This window comes from Cyprinodon tularosa, unplaced genomic scaffold, assembly GCF_016077235.1.
Source record: "Cyprinodon tularosa strain WSP-4 unplaced genomic scaffold, ASM1607723v1 ctg418, whole genome shotgun sequence".
In the NCBI taxonomy this organism is placed as follows: Eukaryota; Metazoa; Chordata; class Actinopteri; order Cyprinodontiformes; family Cyprinodontidae; genus Cyprinodon; species Cyprinodon tularosa.
In genome coordinates this window covers 585,935-610,207 of record NW_024039139.1, presented here as the reverse complement: position 1 = coordinate 610,207, position 24,273 = coordinate 585,935, and the positions used below count along the sequence as shown (strand labels likewise).

The 24,273-nt window shown below is 37.2% G+C and overlaps 1 protein-coding gene across 4 annotated transcripts in view; it reads right to left on the bottom strand.

Annotated features, from left to right (window-relative positions):
- Positions 1 to 24,273, bottom strand: part of LOC119792390 (A-kinase anchor protein 2) — a 101,283-nt gene that overhangs the window by 57,860 nt on the left and 19,150 nt on the right. For all 4 annotated transcript variants that reach the window (XM_038299008.1, XM_038299009.1, XM_038299011.1 and 1 more), the window contains exons 3-4: positions 17,184 to 17,264; positions 10,421 to 10,542 (exon numbers count right to left, since the gene is read on the bottom strand). In XM_038299008.1, the coding sequence (XP_038154936.1) occupies positions 10,421 to 10,542; positions 17,184 to 17,264 (203 nt within the window). The remainder of the gene's footprint in view (positions 1 to 10,420; positions 10,543 to 17,183; positions 17,265 to 24,273) is intronic.

Sequence of the window (24,273 nt, the reverse complement as noted above, 5' to 3'; positions counted from 1 at the left end):
TTAAAATTATTAACAGATTTTTCCCAACTAACAAAGGAAAAAAAACAACAACTTTGACATTATAAACTGTGGTTTTTGTGAGTTGAAAGTGAAAGTCTGGTACATCTTTTCTTTGATTGCACTGTAGTTGAAAGCTTGTGGCTTGATTTTCTATTGTGAATCCAGTCTAAAGGAATTCAGTTACCTGACTTACCCTAAGATAAGTGTTATTTGGTATGGTTACCAAAAAATTGAGGTAATGAAGTTGCTGTTAATATTTTAGTTTTATTAGTAAAATTTTATTTACAAAAATTTCTTCAAATGTTATCCATTTATATCCCATTGGAAAAATTAGACAAAATCCTATGTAAAATCTTTAGAATTTGTAAGAACCCAAAGTAATGGTAATTTTCTATCTTTTGTGGGTAAATTTAATACAATGCTTTAAAACCCTGTCCTAAATCTATGTATAATATAATGTTGCCCCTTTATTATTATTATTTATTTTTTTTAATTATTTTTTATTATAGTTCCCTCTCCTTTTATCATTGGTTTTCTTCTATATTAAGATATCCTTTATACACTTTCTGTCAATGCTGTTGTTTATGCAGTTCTGTACTGGTACCTGATGTAATTTACAGTGGTTAAATTTTTATTTTTTTTTTTAAGGAAAAAAAAATTTTTAGTAATACTTCTCCAAGTTCTTTAAGAAAGGTCAATCTAAAAACCAAATCAAGAGAAACTGTTTGCTTCCGACTAAAACAGTAAACCAATCAGATGTAATGTGATGCCAAAATAAAAAAACAAGACAAGAAAACAACAAAAAAAAAACAAAAAAAACAAATCACTTGACAAAGATTTAGCATTCACATCTTTTAGATTAAGATCTTCTTTTACTAAAACGTTTCTGGAAGTAGTCGGCATTCTTTGTTTTCTGCCTTGTATTTTGCTACTCAAATATAGCAGAGCTCTTTGTTAACAACTCACTGTCATGGCCTTAAATTATCACACAAAGCTCTCTGTGCCAGTCTGAAGGCTTCATTCGTCCTTTTGTTTGAAATTCAAAAGATTCCAGAAAGACTTTCATATATAGTCCCTTTCAGAAGATGGATCCATTTCATTTATTTTTCTTCATATATTCTTTCAAGACCCATGTGCTGAACTTGTGTTGTTTTTTTGCTAAAGCTTTAATCCAATAGTCACACTTTTCACTGCAATATGAAAGAAAAGAAAATTTCAAAGGGATTTACAGTAATGTTTGCAGATGTTTGATAATCATTGCATATAAATACCATACAAAAAAATGGACATGCTGCCTTCTTTATTATCTGCCTTCTTTATTATTTGCTTTTTACATAAAACCATTTATCTGATGTATAATTATTTTTTCCCTTTCTAATCAGAGAGGGGAAAAAAAAGTAAATTAACCAAATCCATTGAGGTTATAATCGTGAAGTTTGTTATACCATGAAGAGCATCTGTTCTGCTTCTGAGGAATACTTCAAACTGTGCAGCATTCAGAAATTGTCTATTTAAAAATTATAAAAAAAATTGTATTCTTTCGAATAGTTTTAGCTATCAGCAGGTTTCAGGTGATATCAGAAAATGTTACTTTATTTGTGTTAACACAAAATGGAATATTTTAATGCTTCCTTTACAGAGGGACACATTTCGGAATAGACTGTCATACAAAGAAAAAAAATCTCATTTAAAAGGTCTCAGCAAGAGTGTGTCGCTCTGCACTGATAGGAGATTCTTTAGACAGAAGTTGACAGATTTTACCTAGTTATAACTAAAAAACAAAGACAGTAAGTCTTTAAAGTTTCGTTTCAACACTCAAGCTGAATGCAATGACTCAGGAAAAACATAGCTGTGAGGAACTGCTTCCATAAAGTTGTGCAAATCTTAAGATGGGTCAATAAATTAAAAGCTAAAAGACTAGAAATGTAGAAAAAAAGGCTTTATGAGGGCTCAAGCTTGTCAAGGAGATAAAAGAACATTCTGTTTTACATTTTTTCAATGTAAGATTGTAATTTTGCAATAGGAGATGCATCCATTTACATATTCTTCATATTGTTTCTACCAGAGAAATACCTGCAGAGGGTGCTATAGCTTTAGCAATAATTGACCTCATCTTACAGCTAGGTGTAGGAATTCAGGTTAGGAAAATAAACTTATGAAAGCAAATATTTACCAGGCGTCATCGTGGAAGGAAGCTGACTGCAAGGAATGGGGGAATATTTGTTTTATTAAACACACTCGGATGCATAGATAATTTTTTCTGCATGTCTTTTGCAGGCCTTCTAGATTTTAAATCTGCAGTTATCTCTGCCTGATTGTCAGTGTATATGAGATATAAAACACAGAAAAACACAGTGAAATGCTGGCAACAACAGCAAAATGAGTAGGCACACTTCATCTGTTTCATCTCCAAGGAGGGCAGAGCTGCACCTCTGTGTTAGCATCCAAAATGCATCACACTTCCAAAACCTGCAAAAGCTAGAGCTACCTCTGTGAGCCCCCCCCCGAATATTCTGCCAAGATTATGTAACACAGTAAAGAGCTTTTAACTGAGCTTGTTATGATAGGTTAAGTTTGCTGTAACCAGAGTTCCTGCTCCCAGATCTCATGTGCCAGATCCCAGAACTTAAAGGTCTTTGGGTCTGGTAATTTATTGATAGCTACAACAAGATAAGATGCAACAATATTGATCTGCAAAGTAGGGGCAGAATTCAGCTGGGAAAGTCAGATGGACTTTGATTACACACATCAACAATGTTGTGTGGTTATGCAACTACATTAAACACACATGAAAGTGTGAGAAAACTGGGCCAGGGTGTATTAATTACACAGCAAAGCCACAGTTAATTCTGATACTTGCACCGTCAGTAAAAACAAGCACAAAGGCATTTTCTTGCTGCAATGGTTTTGCTTTAAATAGACTGGTGGCATATAACTGGACCATCAGAGGCAGATGCATGCATGGAACGGAAACCACACAGATCCCTCACAATGATGGCGACAACAGCACAGATCCGTCTGCTGCTACATAAAACGAGCAATAATCCAAAAGCAGTCTGGTGTGGGCAGGCATGGGTCAGTGCCACCCTGTGAAACGACCTTCCTCTGCTAAATATTCCTCTTTGTGTTTACTTATCCCAGCCATGTAATGATAGAGATGTCTGGAAAATCACCAGTGCTGCAGCTACACTCTCTTATTCGGGCCTGTCGTGTTAGTCTTCTTCTTTACACAATAAAAAGATCTTCTCTGTTTCTGTCAGTGTTCCCTTTCCTTCCTATCAGTGTTGGAAGTACAGTGCCCTGCCAAAAATATCCATCTTTTGCAGCTGTACGGATGTCATTAGGGCTTTGTTCATCCATCATTGAAAATATTCTTTGAGAAATAGCTCAAACTTAACAGTTGCTTTGGTATAAATCTCTCCATTGTAGCTATGGTTGTATACATGGTTGTTTTCTGCTGTAAGGTAAATTTCAGCTCCATTATAAAATCTTTTGCATCCTCTAACAGTTTTATTTTTCGTTTGTTAGTATTACATCCATATTTCTCACCACTTTCCCTCTCCCTGCAAAAAAATAAAAAGAAGAGACCTCTGCCATGGAAGCCAAAATAGTCAGGTTTGGTCTCATTTGACTAAAGCACCTTCTTCCTATACTTGCAGAGGTGGATAAAACAAGCCCAGTAAAACAAGCCTAGTCAAGTTTCCCTTCATCTTGTTCCCTTAGCTAGGTGATTAGCCCCCAGTCCGTGCTATGCAACTGGAAATGAAAAAGGTGGGAACTGATCTCTATACAGGCTTTTGAGTTCCTACACCTGGGTCATCCAGCTCCGATGTTTGGTATGTCCACTGCATGGGTTATAACAGTCTTTTTTATGGTCTCCTTTAAAAAAAAAAATGCTTTTTATGCCACTTTTTCATGAAGACCACATTTCTGAATTGCATAACTAATAGTTATCCGCTTGAGCTGTGGATTTATGCAGCTCAGCCAGAGGTCCAATAGGCCTCATGGCTGCTTGCTGTCATTTTAGGTAGATAGTCATGTCTTGGTAGGTTTGATATTTTTGCCATTTACAGTTTTGGAGAGTGGATTGAAAAGTAATCTGTAAACCTCTCTGAAACCCTGACCTGTATGATGTGTTCTTGGTTTTTATAATGCTTTTTGTTATATTTATATGTTTTAACAATTCCCTAAAGCTTTGAAATCTGTGAAAACGGAATAGTTTTCTACTAAAGGTTTGCTTTCTCTGAATTTCATTTAAGAACAGGGTGACAGAATAAAGGGAGGTGAGTACAAACAAATTAACATTTCAGTTTTGCATTTGTAAAAAAATCAGTGCATCGTACGAACACAACAACATCCTCCATCAATCTCTGCTGGTGTCCTTCAGGGATGTGCTTTGGGCCCAGTCTTGTACACCATTAACACTCGCAAATGGGCAAGCCCTGCCATCAATATTGATGGCAGGGCTTGCAGCAGTTTCCACCATCTAGGGATTTGCATTTACCAAATATTTATGGGTATTGTGATACATTTCTAGTTTAATTGTTTAAATTATAGTTGGAAAAAAAAAAGGTTAGAATTAGCTGTGATTATAAAAATAGTTCAATTGTGAATTTTTGCCAAATTTGAAGAATTAAATGCAGTTATTTTAGGATGTTGATATAGATCACACTTCTTTGTCTAACCTGTGTCCTGAAGAACCCTATTTTACATTTAACTTTGTTTATAAAGAGTAGCGTTTGTGATACTTGAGCTATGATTGCTGTGGCATGATTCACAACGATACATTTAGCTAAGAGCGACTTCAAAGATTTAACATCAAATTTTATTGATAGTACCACAAAATATCCTGATAGGATTTTATGGCCCTGTCTCCCAACCATACAACCACCTCAATCTAAAAACTAAGAAAACCACAGAAACCATCATTGACATCACTGAGGATCACATAACAGCCAGACCCCTTTTCAAATAAAATGAAAACGAAATAGAGCATCCTGACCTATGGATGCATTATCAAGACTTATCAGTGGATCGCTAGGTACTCACTCCCACGCCCAAAGAAGATCTAATAAAACCATATTCTGACCTTTCGGATCACCCTTCTAACCCAGGATACTTTGTTTTCACACTTTTCACAAATTCTAACACAGATTTTATCAGCTGAACAACTAATCTCTAATGCACTGACAATGAAGCTGCTAATTAGAAACAACATGTTGTATGAGTACAGATCACAATAAAGATTTAATAAAAAAATATTGCTTCTTCAAGTATTAAGTATTTTTGTCAGCCTGTTAAAGGATGTCCAATAAATACATTAAAATCAGTGGTTGGGTTATCAAAAATAGAAAAGTTCCAGGTACTGTATAAAGAGCGGTATCATTACTTTATGTGATTTGTAGTTTAAGGCTGACAGCATATAAAGCTGCTGTTGTTGTCCAGATATATTTGCAGGGTTTTTTTTTAAAAAACAACATGTTTTTCATTAAGTTTTTCTACATTCCAGTGCGTGTCTGAAGGGACGTTTGTTCACTCCTTGCTAAGTAGCTCAGTTGCTCTCTGAAGACAAACACAAACCAGCACACTCTCAAAAGCTCGACAGAAATAAAAGGCATTCATATATGTGTAACTCCTCTGTCTTTGCTCACAGAAGTGTCCTCTAGAGCATGTGGCATTGAAATATAAACATCAAGGACGGGCAGGACATCTGGGCTGGGACCAGAGTTCAGAAACAGTTTTATTGTAGGAGGATGGAAATGTGTGTGTTACCATCACATTAATCCACATATGATCTCACCTTTATGCACCACATCTATCTCACTCTCACTGCCACTCCAGCTCATGTAGATAATTTACTGAACCCTAACAGTTAACCTCTGTCCCTCTCAGCAATGGAAAGACTCCAGATTCCTCCCCCCAGCCTTACAGGATATTCTGGGATGGTGTCCCACAGTGAGTAAATATAGGCGACACACCGTCAGCTTGCAATGCGCAGGCACACATCCCCACGCTCACACTCAAACACGTGCTTGTCTGTCTCCGTCCTCTCCTGTCCAAATATCTAGACAGAAATATCGCCCCACCTTCGCACAATGACATGAGACTAATGACAGAGTTCTGCAGCATCCATTCACACCCAAGGTTCACTTTTAACTGGGTGATAGCTATCACATAGAAAAGATCCCTCAGGTCTTTCTCTAAATGTTGTCACTTGATCTGATTCTTTAAATATTTATCTTTGTTGCTAAAGTGAACTGAAAAAAAATTGTAAGGGAACTATTCTAATTCAAAATTGAACTTTATTGATCTCACAATGGAGAAATTCACTCTCTGCATTTAACCCGTCCCCTTGGGCTGCTATTGTGTGACACCCGTGGAGCAGTGTGGGGATAAGGGTGCTGCTCAGGAATGCAGAGTGGAGGCTGTGGGGATCAAACTGGGTACTTGCAACCTTCTCAGAGCAGAAGCAAACTTCTCTAACCACTAGGCCAACACTCCCTACTCCCCAATTCCTCTTGTGTTTATCTAGAAAACACCATTAAAACTTGGAACCGCCAGAAGAGATTCGGCTAGCATTAAATATTTCAACTATTTAGTGTTGGCCTAGTGGGTAAGAGCAGTGAGCTTGTGCTCTGAAAAGGTTGAAAGTGCCTGGTTCGATCCCCACAGCCTCCACTCTAGGTTCCTCAGCAAGACCCTTAACCCCACACTCCTCCCCGGGCGCCACACAATGGTAGCCCACTGCTCCCCAATAGGATGGGTTAAATGCAGAGATAAACTTCTTCAGTGTGAGATTAATAAAGTTCAATTACTATTATAACTGCTATTTTAAGTTCACAGAGAGGCATGATTGGAAGCACTACCTTGCAGAGGAACATCCTGGGTCCACATCCAAAGATGCTTTCACACAATCACAAATTAATGCACATATCAATAAGCATACTTTTAAAATTATATTAAATTTTTGTCCTTTCAAAGAACTACAGTTTATTCCTTTGCTGTTGCGTACTTCAGTCATAATGTCATTTCTAGTTCCAATGATCCCAGTATTACAAAGGTTAACACACAATGCCCTATACTAAGATTAACATTAACTTAACACCCTTAAAAAAATAAAGATGAGCTTACAAAATGTTTATGCAGTAAATGCAACATGCTTTCTTGTTTGCCTGTCCATTTAACAGATAACAGCTGGTTTGAATTATTGGATTTCATTGGCTTAAGAAACTCTTTGAGACTTCCTCACAAGTCTTTTGTGCTTTTCCTGACTGGATCAGATTTTAGAAATGTCAAACATCTGAACTTTTCCTTATTGCAACACTTATTGCAGTTCTGACATCTTGGGTCAGAATGGAACCTGAACTGCGTGCTCTATCTAGATGTGGTCAAACCTCACTGCTGTCTGCTTAAAGTAATACAGCAAGGATTTATTCTGGCATCTTATACTGGCTTTGAAACTGATTCCTGTTGCGCAAACAGCAAAGTTTTTTTTATTTTATTTCTTTTTTTGGGGTTGGGCTTCTTTGTTGAAATTGCTGTTATTTTATTGCTCATGCAAGTTTACCAAGTATAATAATGTTTTAAAATACTGCTTTGTCCTGCTACAGTGAAAGGAAAAAAAAAATGCAGAAACATGAGCCTCAAGTGCTATTAAAAGCCTAACTGGTTTTGTAAGTAATTAAAACCACCAAGAGCAATATGTCTGTTTAAGAGTGTCAGACAGCAGTTCTGTTCAACAGCAGCTGAATGAAGTGATTCATATGAAAACAGATCCACTTAACAACTGTACTGTAGCCTCACAATACTGGCTCTTTGACCATTCACTACTGTTCTGTTTACACCAGATCGTCTATTGGCTCCGTGTTCCTGACACCGTCTAATGTTGATGTTATTGCAAAGCAAGTGATAATCCCCAGCATTTAACAGAGTCTCTTTCATGCACTGCAGTGACAGATGAGGGGTTGGAGTTAGAGTGTGTGGTAGTGATGGCGGACAGAACCAGAACATCTGGCTCGGCTTTGATCTCTGCATCCCAGAAGAAGAATTCAAGTCCCTATCAGTTTAAGTTCATGTCTTAAAGGTGCAAGAAAGTCATGATGATGTCATCAAGAATTAGTTTACTGTCATTTTATATTGGCCAACCTCTGAAACACAGAGAAATATAGTTTTGTCTCAGGGTGTTTGTTCTGTCAGATGAAAATTTATTTCATAAAACTTCTTCTTTAAACCAGCAAAACTGTACAGACTGACATTTTTTCGGGAATCCCACGGGTCACGGGATTCCCGTGGGATGGGAGTCAGTATTAGTAACGATCACCCGATTTTTCACCCGCGCTCAAAAAAACAAAACAAGAAGTGGTGCAGGAGCGGGAGTCATTCTGAATGGGAGCGGGATGGGATTGGGAGTAATTTCACCAGGAGTGGGACGGGACAGGATTTAGATTTCTACTCTGGCCCGGGATCGGGACGGGACACAATTTGTTTCTGTGGGAGTGGGACAGGACAGGAGTGAAAATCCACTCCCGTGTCAGTGTCTACAGTACATGGAAAGGTTTAGGATTGCTAGCCATGATATTATAAGCTTATAACTATTGTATAATAGCACAATAAAGAGTAGCTATATTCCCTGATCATTTTCTACATTCAGTTTAATTCAGTTTATTTATATAGTGCCAATTCACAACACATGTCATCTCAAGGCACTTTACAGTTCACCAGATCATACAGTCAAATTGTTTACAGGGTTTTCTATCTAAGGAAAACGAGTTGATTGCATCGACTTATTGACTCGAATGCAATCCCTCTCACTAAGCATGCTTGTAGGGACAGTGGAGAGGAAAAACTCCCTTTACACAGGAAAAAACCTCCAGCAGAACTAGACTCAGACCAACTGGGGTTCAAGGAGATGGAAGCAGAGATACACATCCTGTCATTCTATTAATACAACTTAAATTTATATATTTGACCAAAAAAAATTTGGACATAAAAATCTAGGAAAAAGAAAATGTTACATGATTTGAAATAAAAAAAAAATGGTAGTGGATTTTATTGTGATCTCCCTAAATGAAATTCAATGCAACCAATTATCTTGACAGAGTAGCTAACTATCAATTTTTGTCCCCACATCATGTTTTTTCTTTCTCAGTATGAAAACATTGTTCTGCAAAGAACTGGGTTCATTTGAAGAACATAAGTAACAAACAGCAGTAACTTGAAGATCAGGGAACACAGCAGGAAGGCCGGGAGAACGTTCGTGGAAATGTTTAAAGTGGGACAGATGGTTCAGAGCATGGTTCAACCCATCTAAGAAAAAATGGTAAGAGGATGACACAAAGGCAATCCTGTCAAAAACTGGAAAACCACCTAAACTAACAGCCCAGGCATAGCTATATGAAATAATTAACCAGCCAAAACACACAGCATGGGAGAATTTGTTAAAAGGAAAACTAGAAGAGCAGTAACAGTTTACCAAAAATGCTGTCTATCGAACAAAGCAAACACTCCAATCAGATGACACCAAGTGTAAAGGGGCAGGAGCACTTTTTAAAGGTTGAACTATACAGAGGATTTGAATCCATTAATTGTTTAGGTAAGCTAACCTTAATGAAACAACCGTAACAAAGACTAAAAATTATAAATAAAACCCAAACAGTTAATTTCATAAATTATATTCTAACTCCACAGACTCTGTGCCTTTAAATATGCCTGCGTATTTCTGAGAAGGCACAGAGAAGATCACCCTCAATCTCAAACCTAGAATCATGCTGGATGCCACTTTATTCATAGCATAAGCTCATGCCCTGCACTTCACCAGGGAATAAAGGACTGTCTTGCAGAAAGTGGAAATCAGGAAGCTCCTCCTAAAGATACAAACAATGGAAGTTTTTGCAGGATCACATCATTCTTTCCCTTCTTTTTATTCTTTAATCCATTCGGTATCCTTCCTGCTTCCTTTGAAAAGTTACACCCTGCTTTTCAGGTTCTCTCTTCCTTGAAATCTAAATTCTACATTTTCGATTTCAAATTTTGATAATGAGCTTCACATATGATGCATTCTGCAGCACAAGTTAAGTCTTTCATAGAAGACCTAATTTGTTTTTCTCATTTATAAACAACTAGATTGATCGATAGGAAATTAGAAAAGACACAGAGGGAAATCCATTAGATTATAAAATCTGTGTAGTGGAAATCCTAAATAAGTCACAGCTTTTTGTACCAGACAGAAAACAGAGCGACAGATGTGACAGCTTTAATTTACCGGGACAAACATCTGTTCAGAATCAGATTAACTTACAGTCTGATTACAACACACTGTAGTGCTCTACTAGCGTCTGATCAAGTGTAATATTTGAACAAGCTATCCTGCCAGACTAAACTTGAAGATGAAATCCAAATCCAAACAGCAGCAGCATGGTACCTTTGTATCATGTCTTCCAGCTTCTTCCCTTTTTCTTCATCGTGTTCCAGCTGTTTCCGTCGTGCCGCCTCTTCCTCTGCTCCCATTCCCTGGAGAAGCCATCGCTCACGCATTGCTTTGGACTGTAGAGGACACGAGAACATGGTTAAAAAGGGGGAAGTTTGAGTCTGAACATAAAACCACTGATTTTAAGTCTGCAAAGACAAGCAGTGATTGGAAAATTACAGTTTAAAAAAAGACAAAAAAATTTCTTTAAAAGGAGAAGCTAAATTGTGTACCAATGGTTTAAATCACATGAGAGTTAATTGAAAATAACGTGGAAGTATAGAACTCAAACGTATATATGCACTCTTGAGCATAATTAATTCAAGTAACACTGTGGACACCTAGGAAACATTCAGCATGAACAAATACATATGACATTTTGTGAAATGTGAATTTTTTTTGCACATGACATCGATGGTACATCACAGTGCAAACAATGTAAAGCATTAATATTTAGCATATGTTAATAGTCATTTGAAAATAAAGAACATTAGATAGTAAAGTTGTGCTGTGCTGCTGTCAATTAGCTTAAACAGAGAAATTAGTGAAAAGAAACTCTTGGATTATAAAACTTTTGGAAATTCATCCTGCGTTTGCAAAACTGTTCAGAGTAATCCCATAGTTTAACCCCATTCTAGGAATAAATGACCATATTTGGAATCTGTTTGACTTCAGAGGAAATGACAGAAAATTCCCACAGTTGGCCTAAGATATGCTAAAATTATTCCTTCTTGGATTTATATTTTGAATTGTTTGACATAAGTTATATTAAGGTTTCCTTAAATTATTCTGTTTAAAGTTTGATCTGCCCCCCCTTTCCTTTCCAACTCAGCAGTGTTTAGGTTAATGAGATTTGCAATGTTAATTAGGCATCACAATGAATCTCAGATCTAGTTGTTTGGTTTATAAAGCTTTACGTATACAAGTAGAGCAGTTATTCAGGCTTCCCACCCACAGAGGTTGGTGAGAACTCTTTAATCTTTTATTAGATGTCCTATAAAGTTGTGTTTATGTGACCAATGTCTCTATCTGCCACTACAGCTTCGTTTGTTACCACAACATAGTCGAGCGTGAACATTCTGCCTCACCTTTGGCTGTTTACTCCCAGTCTATTGCTTGGCTGTGTGTCTGGGAGCTTAAAGTTAAGAGGGCAAGGAGCTGCACAAACACTTAGAAAGCATTTAACCAGCTGCTGCCAGAATGCGGCTGCTCAGATCAGCACACTGTATGTGTTGCCTAGTCTCAAATAACTTGAGAGTTTAACCTCAGAAAACATTAAAAAAACACTTTCATTAATATTGTGTTAGAAGATATGCATGGTTCTCACCACAAATTTCACTTTGCAGTAGATATAATGGGACGTATGTCTTTTGATACTTATAATTGCATTGATTTTCTACCAAAAAAAACAAACTAGAACAAGACAAATATAGATATAATGTTAAGTATACTTTCCAATTTGGATAAGTCAGGATTCTTAGATAATAACAAGTAATTTAAATATTACCAATCATCTAATAAACTCTTACATCTAAGAGTGCAGGGCATGAGCTCATGCTGCCAATGGGAAAATCCACAGTATTTTTTGAGGCGACCAAGTCTCAACAAAATGCTTGTTGATGTGAAACTTTGCTTTGGAATCAGCATGATGTTTATACAGTCCCAGACTCAGATCAACGCCTCCTTTCTAAAAGATTTGAAGCGTGCAGCCTTGAGGTCCTTATCAAACTCTCTGAGCTCCAATTCCCATTTCCTCTCCCAGGCTTCCTGTGTCTCTGGAGAGCTCCCAACAAAGCCGTCTTCATGCTGCCTGGCCGTGTGGCACTCAGAGGTAATGGCCATAAAATGGGACTGTGTTACCAGATGTTGATTACATCGGCCGTTTAAGCACATTCAGGCAGTGGGCAAGAATTGTAACCACAGCAGTGTAGGGGCTCCAAGGATCGTTAGGAGCAAACTTGTCTGAAACAAATCCAGTTTTCTTTGAAGAAAAAAAAATAAACAGTATTATCTTCACATATTTATGCATCAAATATGTAGAATTCTGATTAAGTAAAGATATCTGATCTGAAAATAAGGCCTCAGATTGGCTTTAATATCCAGAGGCCTGGGGGTCAACTCACGAGGTTGATGTTTGAGATTGGAAATTGAGTCCAAAACCACTGATGTGCCCATGAATCTTACACTGCCTGTAGCACAGTTTACCTATCAGATATGTTTTACAAGCTTTATATCGGTCACCTTAATTCAAGATCAAAGTCAAAATGTTACTCGTTGCTTGTTTTTTGGTTTGGTTATTGAAAGCCACCATTGATGCTACATTTTGAGTAATATACAAACAGTTCTTCAAAAACTCCCTAATGAGATTTTTAACTCATCCATCCATAACTTCTAAGCCTTGCATGGTAGTACTTACTGTATGTCCAACCATCAATAGGCAGTCAATAGACCCGAGGCAGGGTACACTCTGGACAGGTTGCAAGTGACTAATTAGGCAACAAAGAGGTTTTCTGCTGTACATCACACTCACACACATTGTAAAGCAGTCAAATAATTTAACATACATGTTTTTGATCTGTAGGAAGAGAGAAACCATGCATCATCGAGGAATTTTATTCTGATTTCTATATGAGTTCTTGTTTTGTTGAGGCAACATAACAGGTTTTCCACATTGCATCTGTGGAAAGGCAGAATAATGTTGAATATGAACGTTGTTTTTTAAAAAGATAATGAAAAATAAAACTTATCATGACTTGATTATATGTCCTAAATTGCTTCAAGAGTTTGCTCAGGGTGCCCAAATGTGCCCTCCACTTTGAAGTGATACTCTTTTACCTTTAGATTGCTGTGTTGCAGTGTTGATGCTAGCTTGTGAATTAAAAACATGTTAAGATATGTTTCATATGTTTTCAGTGTTCTGAAAATGCTGGAATACCATCAGTAAATCTTGTATCCACAAAGTTTCTTTGAATTAAGCCTGACCTGAGTTTAAGTTTTAAGTGAGCAGCTGTGGAGGAGGCAGTATAAAGTGGAAATGTAGCACATTGGTTGTGATCATGTTAAGGAGGTCTCTGCTTGACCATCTTTAATTATAAGGGCAGAAAAGTAACATCACCAACTTGCTGTTTCCTGCAGTATTCCATGTATATTCCTGCAGTGTCACGGTGGAAAAAAACTAATTTACATTGACCTATTTTTTTCTGGATGAAGTCCTTGGTATTTCTGGTTATCCACACGTATAAAGAAGAATAAAACCTCTTACTGTAATCGACTCTGCTCTGCCATCAGGGTTCTTTTACCACTTTGCTTTATCTTTTAAATTTTCTCTTTAACTTATTTTACCTACAAAAGTTAGAAAACCTTTAAAAGATTTAACACCATAAAAATTTAGTTTTTTTTTTCAGGAAGAAAAAGCTGACTCCACTGTCTTCATTAAGAACAGTGCAAATGCAAACAACATTCTTTGTTATTAAATTCACATGACTTTCATCAATGTGCCTCTCCTATCCATAATGGGTGTTAAACAGTGGAAAACTCTGGTGTGTGTATTCAAACTCGTTCAACAAAGGTTTCATTGATGCCACATTTGTTTTATCGCTCTAATTAGTGATTGGAATGTATTTTTATTGCAAATATTAAAGCTGGCTACCATAGATGTTTGTACTAAAATGAAAAACCACAAATACACTTTCACCCACCCAGTGTGTTTACAGCTACTAAAGCTTTAGGATTTTTCAACCAAGTCAATTTGATTGAAGTCAAACAGCTATAAGGCAGCAGTTTAGCACAAGAATGAAAAGTAATAGGTAGTTTTATAAATTATAACAGAATATTTTGATGACTTAACTTTAGACAGTATCTAGTTGTTGAGTATAGATTGATTAGTTAGACTTACCCTTCTTCTTTAAGCACATGTGCAAAATCTAGCTTTTTAACACATTTTCTGAAACTTGAATGCTACCTAATTTAATAGCTTCTTTCTACCAGTTTTTCCTCATCTTTCAAACTATTTAATGCCTTTTATTTTTTTACCAATTAAACACAAAGGCTTGGGTTACCAGTTTTGCTTGGGATTAAGTGTTAGCAGTTTTATTCGAGGGTGTGTTTGGATTTAAAAGCCTTTTCTCCAAAGAAGAAAACAGCCTTCAAAAGCAACTTAGCTTTAATATGCCTGAATGCATTCCAAACTAAGAGTTAGGCATTTTAATGGAACTTGTCTAACTCAGCAAAGGTAGCCTGTTAGCTGTGATCTGATGACTGTGGACCTTAATGGAGTACAATTGCAAGAAGATGAATTCTGCTGAATTTGCCAATCAAGAGATTGTGCATTGTGGTCCTAATGACTTATTAGAGTACAGAGAAAATACTCTACATACTATTGCCCCACCAGCTCAACCCATCAATACAGGGAGGGATGGATCCGTGCTTTTTCAGGCGAAACTCAGACTCATAATATAAGGCAGCCTTTTTCTACAGTAGTTGTTGTTGTGCAATTTTAGTGGGCTTGTGCAAATTGCAGCCTCAGTTTTGTTCTTGGCTAACCTGAGTGGCATAATGGATAGTCTACAGGGGATCTTGGATGCACCAATGTTTTACATCATCTCTTACAAGATTCACAATAAGCAAATGTTAAAATTCCTTTTTGCTTCTTAGTGCAAATTGGTAGCGCTGCAACGTTTGCAGTTTTCTGTAAAAGGGTTGAAGGTAAGAGGGTTGAAGTAGTCTCCTATGAAAACATATAAGAATGGCAGTAACAGTTGGTAGGGTTTGGAGTTCACATAGACAATATTAAAGATATTCAATGTTGATTGAATAACCTTAAATACCTCCAACCTCAATAAAAACTGGCATTAGAGTTAAAGCGAGTCTTGCAAACGTATATTTAAATGGACTTTGGTAGCTTTATTTTCTTTTTCTTTTTTTGTTTGGTGAAATACATGATAGGATCACTCATGTTTTTACAATCCCTTCAACATCATGCTGTTAAATTGCTCCTGCTCCATTTACCATTGATTTTCAGCAACAGTTTTAGAAAGACTTATAGACTCATAACCCTCATGGCCAGGATTTCTATGCACAGCCAAGGGCCGGAGGGGTCTGGTTAGTTTGGATGACAGGTTTCTGCTGACTCTTTCCATCCAATAACTAAAGCTTGTGCTTGGGCAGTTTGCAGCCAAGAGTGATGCGTCCAGGAATCATGAGAATCAGCTCCTCCGAGTTCAAGTCCATGGCTCTTGAGCCGAGACCCGTGAGGTCAGAGGGGAGTTTCTGCCTTAAAGGAATAGTACACCCAAAACATGATTAGCCATCATTTTCTACTCACCCCCATGCTGAACAACACTCTGGAGTACTTTTTTGATATCTCAAATGCATCTGGAGATCTGGGAGGCTTCTTGCTGTCTGCTGACATTCAAATAATGGAGGTCTATTGTGCCCGAGACAGAAAGGTCCATAAAAGTCCACAAAAACGTGTCAATATTCCTCCATACTGCTCGTCCAATGTATTCCAAGTGTCCTGAGTGGGTAGCATCCAGAATTTACTCGACACGAAGTCATTTAGAATGTTTTTAGAGCATAAACATTAGTGTATAGGATTTCCTGAAAGCGCGCGTCAGCGCGTTCATGATGCTACGGAAGCCGGCAGACCAAACCAGATGAAAGTGCGCATTCAGCGTCTGCTCTTCCAATAATGCAAGCGTAGAAGAAGAAATGTGCCGTTTACCTGTGCAAAGAAAGAAACAACGAAAGAAAATGTCTGAGGACTTCAGTGTTGAGGAAGAGCATGAGTTCTTTGCCGAGCTGAATGCGCTGGTTTGGTCTGTCGGCTTCCGTAGACTCGTGAACGCGCATGTGCGCGCTTTCAGGAAATCCTATACACTACTGTTTATGCTCTAAAAACATTCTAAATGACTTCGTTTCGAGTAAATTCTGGATGCTACCCACTCAGGAAACTTGGAATACATTGGACGAGCAGTATGGAGGAATATTGACACGTTTTTGTGGACTTTTATGGACCTTTCTGCCTCGGGCACAATAGACCTCCATTATTTGAATGTCAGCAGACAGCAAGAAGCCTCCCAGATCTATGCATTTGAGATATCAAAAAAGTACTCCAGAGTGTTGTTCAGCATGGGGGTGAGTAGAAAATGAAGGCTAATCACGTTTTGGGTGTACTATTCCTTTAAGTGGAGGAATTAAAATATTTCAGGGTTCTGTTCATGAGTGAGGGGAGAATGGAATGGGATATTGACTGATGGATTTGTGAGGTTGCCACCAAGAAGCGACCTTATTGTAGACACTGTGTGCACTGTGAAGACATAGCTGAGTCAAAAGGTAAAGCTCTCAATTTATAAAATGGTTTATGTTGCTACTTTCACCTATGTTAATTTTTTAGAGTCATAACTGAAAGGCCAGACCCTAAACACGACCAGCTGAAAGGAACTTCAACTATCAGATGTAATGCGGACGTTTTCCATCTGAGGCAATTAACAAACCTTATTACCATAATTTAACTGCAATACTGAAAATCATGAAGGTTTTTAGAGCGATGCTGTAGTGGAATGTTTTTACATAACCAAACCTTACTGTTCATGAAGTATGATATGAGGATATTGGCTGTAGACTTTTAAATTGGGATCAAAAAATCTTTATACCTTTTATTGAAAAGATATTTGTTGTTAAAATGAACAGAATAAAAAGCTCAAAGAAATCAACCAACCTTAACATGCTGAAGCTGCAGCACCAGTTCATCAAGCTTACTTCTTTTTTCCTCAATTTCAGTTTGTCGTTTGCGTTTCTCCTGGGGACAAAAGACAACAAAAAAGAAGATTATTTGATCATCTGCATTGTTGAATTGTTTGTAGAATGGGTGTGGCGGATTTTACTACTTTGATCCATGTATATTTTTAGTTTCAGATTGTGTTTCCGTAAAAATTCAAAAAATATCCACTGGACTTGGTTTTCAAGATTTGAAGACGTTTCGCCACCTCTCCAGGAAGCTTTCTCAATTCAAATGTCTTCAAATCTTGAAAACCAAGTCCAGTGGATATTTTTTGAATTTTTACGGAATGACTATGACCTGGATGACTGAGAACCTTCATCAGCATATTTCAGATTGTGTCTGTCACTGAACAGTTTCAGAGTGATTACACACGTTTTTAACCTAGAAAGAGATTGAAAGTTTGACAGTAATGAAATTGGACTGTTTGGATAGAGGAAGCAATAAGGAAGAGCTGCAGGTCAGAGTTTATCAGTTTAAAAGGGGTTAAGGCACTCAGGCTATCCAGAGATGATAGATTAGGCCATAATGCTGATCCTATACTTTAAGAAAGAAAACAATCTTTGCATCAGGGATAGATGAATGACATTGTTTAAAGCATCAAAAAAGATGTCTATAAAATGAAATAAACAGAACTCATTCCAGGAAAAAAAAAAATCTTCTCAGGCTTGAGTACAGTATGATGCTGAGCATGTGAACAGAGCTCTCTCACTCCCTTTTTTTCTGTGGGAGTTCGACAAGGATTTCTAGGACATTTCCTGTCAGCTGAATATAACTTTAAGGGGAAACCCCCTATAGTAAATTAACCTTAAAGTGGGGCTAAAAAAAAAAAAAAAAAATACAGTATAAGTGAATTTAGTAGGAAGAGCAGATTTAACCCAGAGGTGAACAATTTGGTACAAAATGAAAATAGAAGAAAAATGAAAGGGAAAATGGTGACTCCTTATTAGATATACAGAACTACACCATCTGTACACAAGCAAATATGATTCCTAAACAGGATTTAAATAACTCAAGTTGACCTTGTAACTCTAATAACAAATATCGCACAGAGAGTTTAAAAACTACAAATAGCCAGAATTGGGTACAATGGTTTCTTGTGTAGCGAGTATTTTGGCTTGTAATATCTGATTACATTTTTTTATATATATACATATACATATATATACACATACATACATATACATACATATATCTCTATTTAGAAGATTGCGAAAACATTTACAAGTGGCTCAACTTTGTTTGGAGCTCATTCTTTACAGCGGTTAAGTACTATAACACCCTTAGGCAGTCAACGGGTGTTATTAGATTGGTGTGCTTGTTTAGTGCCAGAAAAATTACCAAACAGGCCTCAGGAAGGCTACATGAGAACGGCAGGAGTTATTCTACACACGTTTCCAGCATTGTTTTCCCCTAAAAACTAAACAATATAGATCTATAAGCATAGTGAAAAACAAATACATTTGGAGAACTCGTCCTGGCTGGAGAAATATAGGACTGGTTTCTCTCTTACTGTTTCTGTTACATACACACACACACACAAACGCATCCACCCCCTACCCCCCACACACACACTCACCACAGGAGCCTTAAAAGCACCAGTTCCCATGGTTGGTAAAGTACAGTCAGAGCCTCAGCGGTATGGCAGGCAGATGTCAGGGGACTGTTGCGAACATGTGGTTCAGGATTGAGCTAAACATACAAATGCAGACACACACGCAAGATTTGCTTCTCTTTTTCTATCCTACTAATAGCCTTAAACTGTTGGATTTCAAATTACTATCACATGTTAAAAACCAGGACCAGAGCTTAACAAATTGGTAAAGTTAAAAATAATTGTTATATTATATAAAGTAAAGAGTTAAAGGACTGCATTAAAACTAGGGGTAGCAAATAAGAACTGTTAATCAGATGGATAACCATTGAACTCTTATATAGTTTAAATGGCTCCAAAAAACGGTGCTGCTGTACAGTATACAATGTTTATTCACAGAAAACTATCAAAGACATATCCATCCATCCATCCATCCATCCATCCATCCATCCATCCATCCATCCATCCATCCATCCATCCATCCATCCATCCATCCATCCATCCATCCATCCATCCATTGTCGTAAGATAAGATAGAGACACACACAAAAAAGACACACAACCATGCACACACAGACACACTCACATCTAAGGACACATTTAGAGAAGCCAATCAACCCAACAGTCAATTAACCCAACAGCCAATCAACCCAGCAGCCAATCAACCCAACAGTCAATTAACCCAACAGCCAATCAACCCAGCAGCCAATCAACCCAACAGTCAATCAACCCAGCAGCCAATCAACCCAACAGTCAATTAACCCAACAGCCAATCAACCCAACAGTCAATTAACCCAACAGCCAATCAACCCAGCAGCCAATCAACCCAACAGTCAATTAACCCAACAGCCAATCAACCCAGCAGCCAATCAACCCAACAGTCAATTAACCCAACAGTCAATTAACCCAACAGTCAATTAACCCAACACTCAATTAACCCAACAGCCTATTAACCCAACAGCCAATTAACCCAAGAGCCAATTAACCCAACAACCAATCAACCCAAAATTCAATCAACCCAACATTCAATCAACCCAACAGTCAATTAACCCAACAGTCAATTAACCCAACAGCCAATCAACCCAACATTCTATTAACCCAACAGCCAATACACCCAACAGCCAATCAACCCAACATCCAATCAACCCAACAGTCAATTAACCCAACAGCCAATCAACCCAACAGTCAATTAACCCAACAGTCAATTAATCCAACAGCCAATCAACCCAAAAGTCAATTACCCAACAGCCAATCAACCCAACAGCCAATCAACCCAAGAGCCAATTAACCCAAGAGCCAATCAACCCAACAACCAATCAACCCAACATTCAATCAACCCAACATTCAATCAACCCAACAGTCAATTAACCCAACAGTCAATTAACCCAAAAGCCAATCAACCCAACAGCCAATACACCCAACAGCCAATCAACCCAACAGTCAATTAACCCAACAGCCAATCAACCCAACAGTCAATTAATCAAACAGCCAATTAACCCAACAGCCAATCAACCCAACAGTCAATTAATCAAACAGCCAATTAACCCAACAGCCAATCAACCAAACAGCCAATCAACCCAACATTCAATCAACCCAACAGCCAATCAACCCAACAGCCAATTAATCCGACAGCCAATCAACCCAACAGCCAATTAACCCAACAGCCAATCAACCCAACAGCCAATCAACCCAACAGCCAATTAACCCAACAGTCAATTAACCCAACAGCCAATCAATCCAACAGTCAATTAACCCAACAGCCAATCAACCCAACAGCCAATCAACCCAACAGTCAATTAACCCAACAGCCAATCAACCAAACAGCCAATCAACCCAACATTCAATCAACCCAACAGCCAATCAACCCAACAGCCAATTAATCCGACAGCCAATCAACCCAACAGTCAATTAACCCAACAGTCAATTAACCCAACAGCCAATCAACCCAACAGCCAATCAACCCAACAGCCAATCAACCCAACAGCCAATTAATCCGACAGCCAATCAACCCAACAGTCAATTAACCCAACAGTCAATTAACCCAACAGCCAATTAACCCAACAGCCAATCAACCAAACAGCCAATCAACCCAACATTCAATCAACCCAACAGCCAATCAACCCAACAGCCAATCAACCCAACAGTCAACTAACCCGACAGCCAATCAACCCAACAGCCAATCAACCCAACATTCAATCAACCCAACATTCAATCAACCCAAACGGCCAAATCACCCAATAGTCAATTAATCCAACGGCCAATCAACCCAACAGTCAATCAACCCAACAGTCAATCAACCCAACAGCCATTTGGCAGTTAAGGTACAATACAAATTAAACAAATAGAAGTAAGATATGTTGGATGATCTTTTGTACTTCAGTGTCAAACTTCACAAATTGAATTTTTTGACCTGCTAATTTTTGTAATGTAGAGTACAAATCTAAGAATTGTATTTGCTTTTTTGATATACATTATATGGAGTGATTACGGTCTGCTTATAGGAAATAAAGAATTTATTCTGGCCTATGATAAAGGGTAAACATTTCCTCACTTCAGTTTAAAGTATCATGTCACAATCAGATAAAATTAAAAACAGACTGATCAGTGGTAAGCATAATATACAGTACATCAGGGATTACAGTAGTACAGTACTAGGTGGGAACTTTCATTTCTCCATAATTCTTAAAGACATCTTCGGCTATCATTTTCATGAATCAAAGACTGATGTGTTATGAGGCAGATTAAAACAAAGTGTTTCCAATGTGCAGTTTATAAAGCAGGAAAAGGCCATTAACACTTGATCTGTTCTCTGTTTACTCTCACTAGTCAAAGACATCCTCCTCTTCCGAAAAATATGTTGACATTCTCGGTGACACACTCATGACTTTCCCACATTCTGAGTCACTGTGCTCGGCCCCACTTGGCCTGCTGCTGCATGGACCCTTGAACAGAAGCCCCCACCTTCCCACTGGTGCCGAAACTATGCAAAGCAATGATGAACACGCTCAAACAGAAAGTCATGATGAAGTACTTGTTTAACCTACAGTTGTAACTCCTGTTTCGTAACACCGTCTAGAAATATTTACACCAGCTTTAACACATTTTGTCACACAATGCTCTAATAAAAGATGATAACAAGGTAAGATGATATCAAATTTTTGTTGTTCAGCGTAATTTTAAACATCTAGAAGGAGCAAATCCTGCAAAGTCAATGACAATCGGCTTACATATAAACTTATAACCAATCTGTCTGTATGATCTGATTAAATTGTCTCTCTGTAAAGTGACTTGAAATGAGAAATTATGCAAAATTGTGCTATTTAAATAAGAAAAATTGAAATTCAATTGAGTTTGACTCTTTCAACAGAGCTCTGAAAAGCTGTTGGTTCCCTGAAAGTATTAATGGGAAAGAATAAAGTGTAAAAATAGAAAAAGAACACAAAATAGACCAAGTATACCAGCACAATAACACAATAAATTATGAAAACAAAAAAACATAAAAACAAATCACTAACCAATCCAAACCAATCAAGTTGAGTTAACCAAATAAATTAACTAAACAAACTAGCTTAACAAATCAGTCAGTTTCACCAAACATCTCACCCGCTGAAGAAAAGTCAAACCAATTAAACCAAAAGAAAAAAAACTGCCAAAAAAACAAACAAAATATTGAAGCTAGATTTGAAAGGACTAATCTGTGTTAAAACTCTAAGAGACTGAGAAAATAAAACATTAAAAAAACTAAATGACCTTTTGTGGTGGTCCACCATGTTGTGCCAATGTAATCAATGTTCAAATTAGTAATGATCTTAAGTTGGATGTTTATTTTCACACATTTAACTGAAAATTACCTTTTATTATTTTAATAGCACAAATTTTTTAAGGTGCTTACACATTTCTTTTCTCCATTAGAAATGAGAAAAAAATTTGATTTCAACAACTTTATCAATAGATCAGCTATCAAACTACTGATACTGAGTTTCTGCCTCTGCTGTAACATGAGGTATGTTTTCATTGAAGGACCTGGTCACCTCATGTCAAAAATATTGCATAATGGGAACATTCTTTTTGTACTCATGATGTTCGTGTTATTGATTTTATTTTCTCCGAATACCTCAGGAATGCTGCGGGTGAATTTTTCCAAGGTGTTTTCATACCATTCTTTACAGAGTGTGCTAAGTTAAATATTACCAAGACAGAGTATTTGGCTTTATCTACTTTGTCTTCACTTAATCAGTTCCATACATTTACTGAAACAAAGCAAATAAAACTTCATTGAGTCATAGGAGAAAAAGCGGCTCTTATTATTTCAGTTATTAAATATGTTGGTCATTCATCCCTGCTGCCACCAGACTCCACAATTCAACACTAAAACGGCAATAACTTGTGCAATGTATTTACATGCTGATCACACACTTGATGTGATCATATTACCAGATTTATCTATCAGTTCGCTGATTGTTTAGATCAACAACAGCTGTTTACGTAAAAAGAAAGAGGTTTTTATGGTACATTTAATAAATCTGATTGTTGTACCTGGTTTATGGTAGTTATTTAAATGTGCTGAATAGGTAAATAACTAATTTTTCATATTTCTTTATTTATTACATTTAGACAACAAGATGCTGAATTGGAAATTCCTAACGGACCTATCAATAAATGCTAAGTTAGTAGGACATTGCTGAAAAGGCCTGCAAGGGAAATGGAGGATTACATAGGATACTCCCGATCCCACGATGCACCCTGCTAGCGCTGTCACTACCTGATCTGTACCATCAGCTTAAGTGCAAGCAGATATTAATCCAGGTCGCCATAAATATTGTAATTATGTTACTAAAAGTACTTATTTCTCTCCTTAAATCAACAAAGAATGCTAATACACATCTTTAAGACAATTTCGATGCTTTTTACATTTTCACGTCATCATCGGACATGCTCAGAGTAGTCTGGCAAAATATGATTAAACCATGTTTATCTTTTTTTGTTATTGTTTCTTTCTTTAAGTTACGTACTATATACCATAAGGTTAACACAAAAAGAAAAAATAAAACTCAAAAAGACTAGATTTCTGTTTAAATCCAAAGCTGAAAAAGTTAGCTCCCCGGAAGTAGTACATGATTCCATTTCCGATACAGATGGACACAGACGAGACATAAAAAAATTATTTTAATGCATGTATTTTCTCAGGAAGTACATTATTAACCTTTAACACGTTATAGGTCATTACATATTTATTTTTAAGAAAGGAAAAATTTAATTTAGGCCTATTTAACAAATCAAGGCGACCCGGATATGAAAAATCAGCTGATGGTACGGATCGTGCTTCCGGGACAGATCGGGTAGTGATAAGCACATAAAATTTATCATTCACAGATGTAGGTATTTTAAAACAAAGCACACTTTTTGTCATTGGAAAAATTACTTTGATTTATATTAT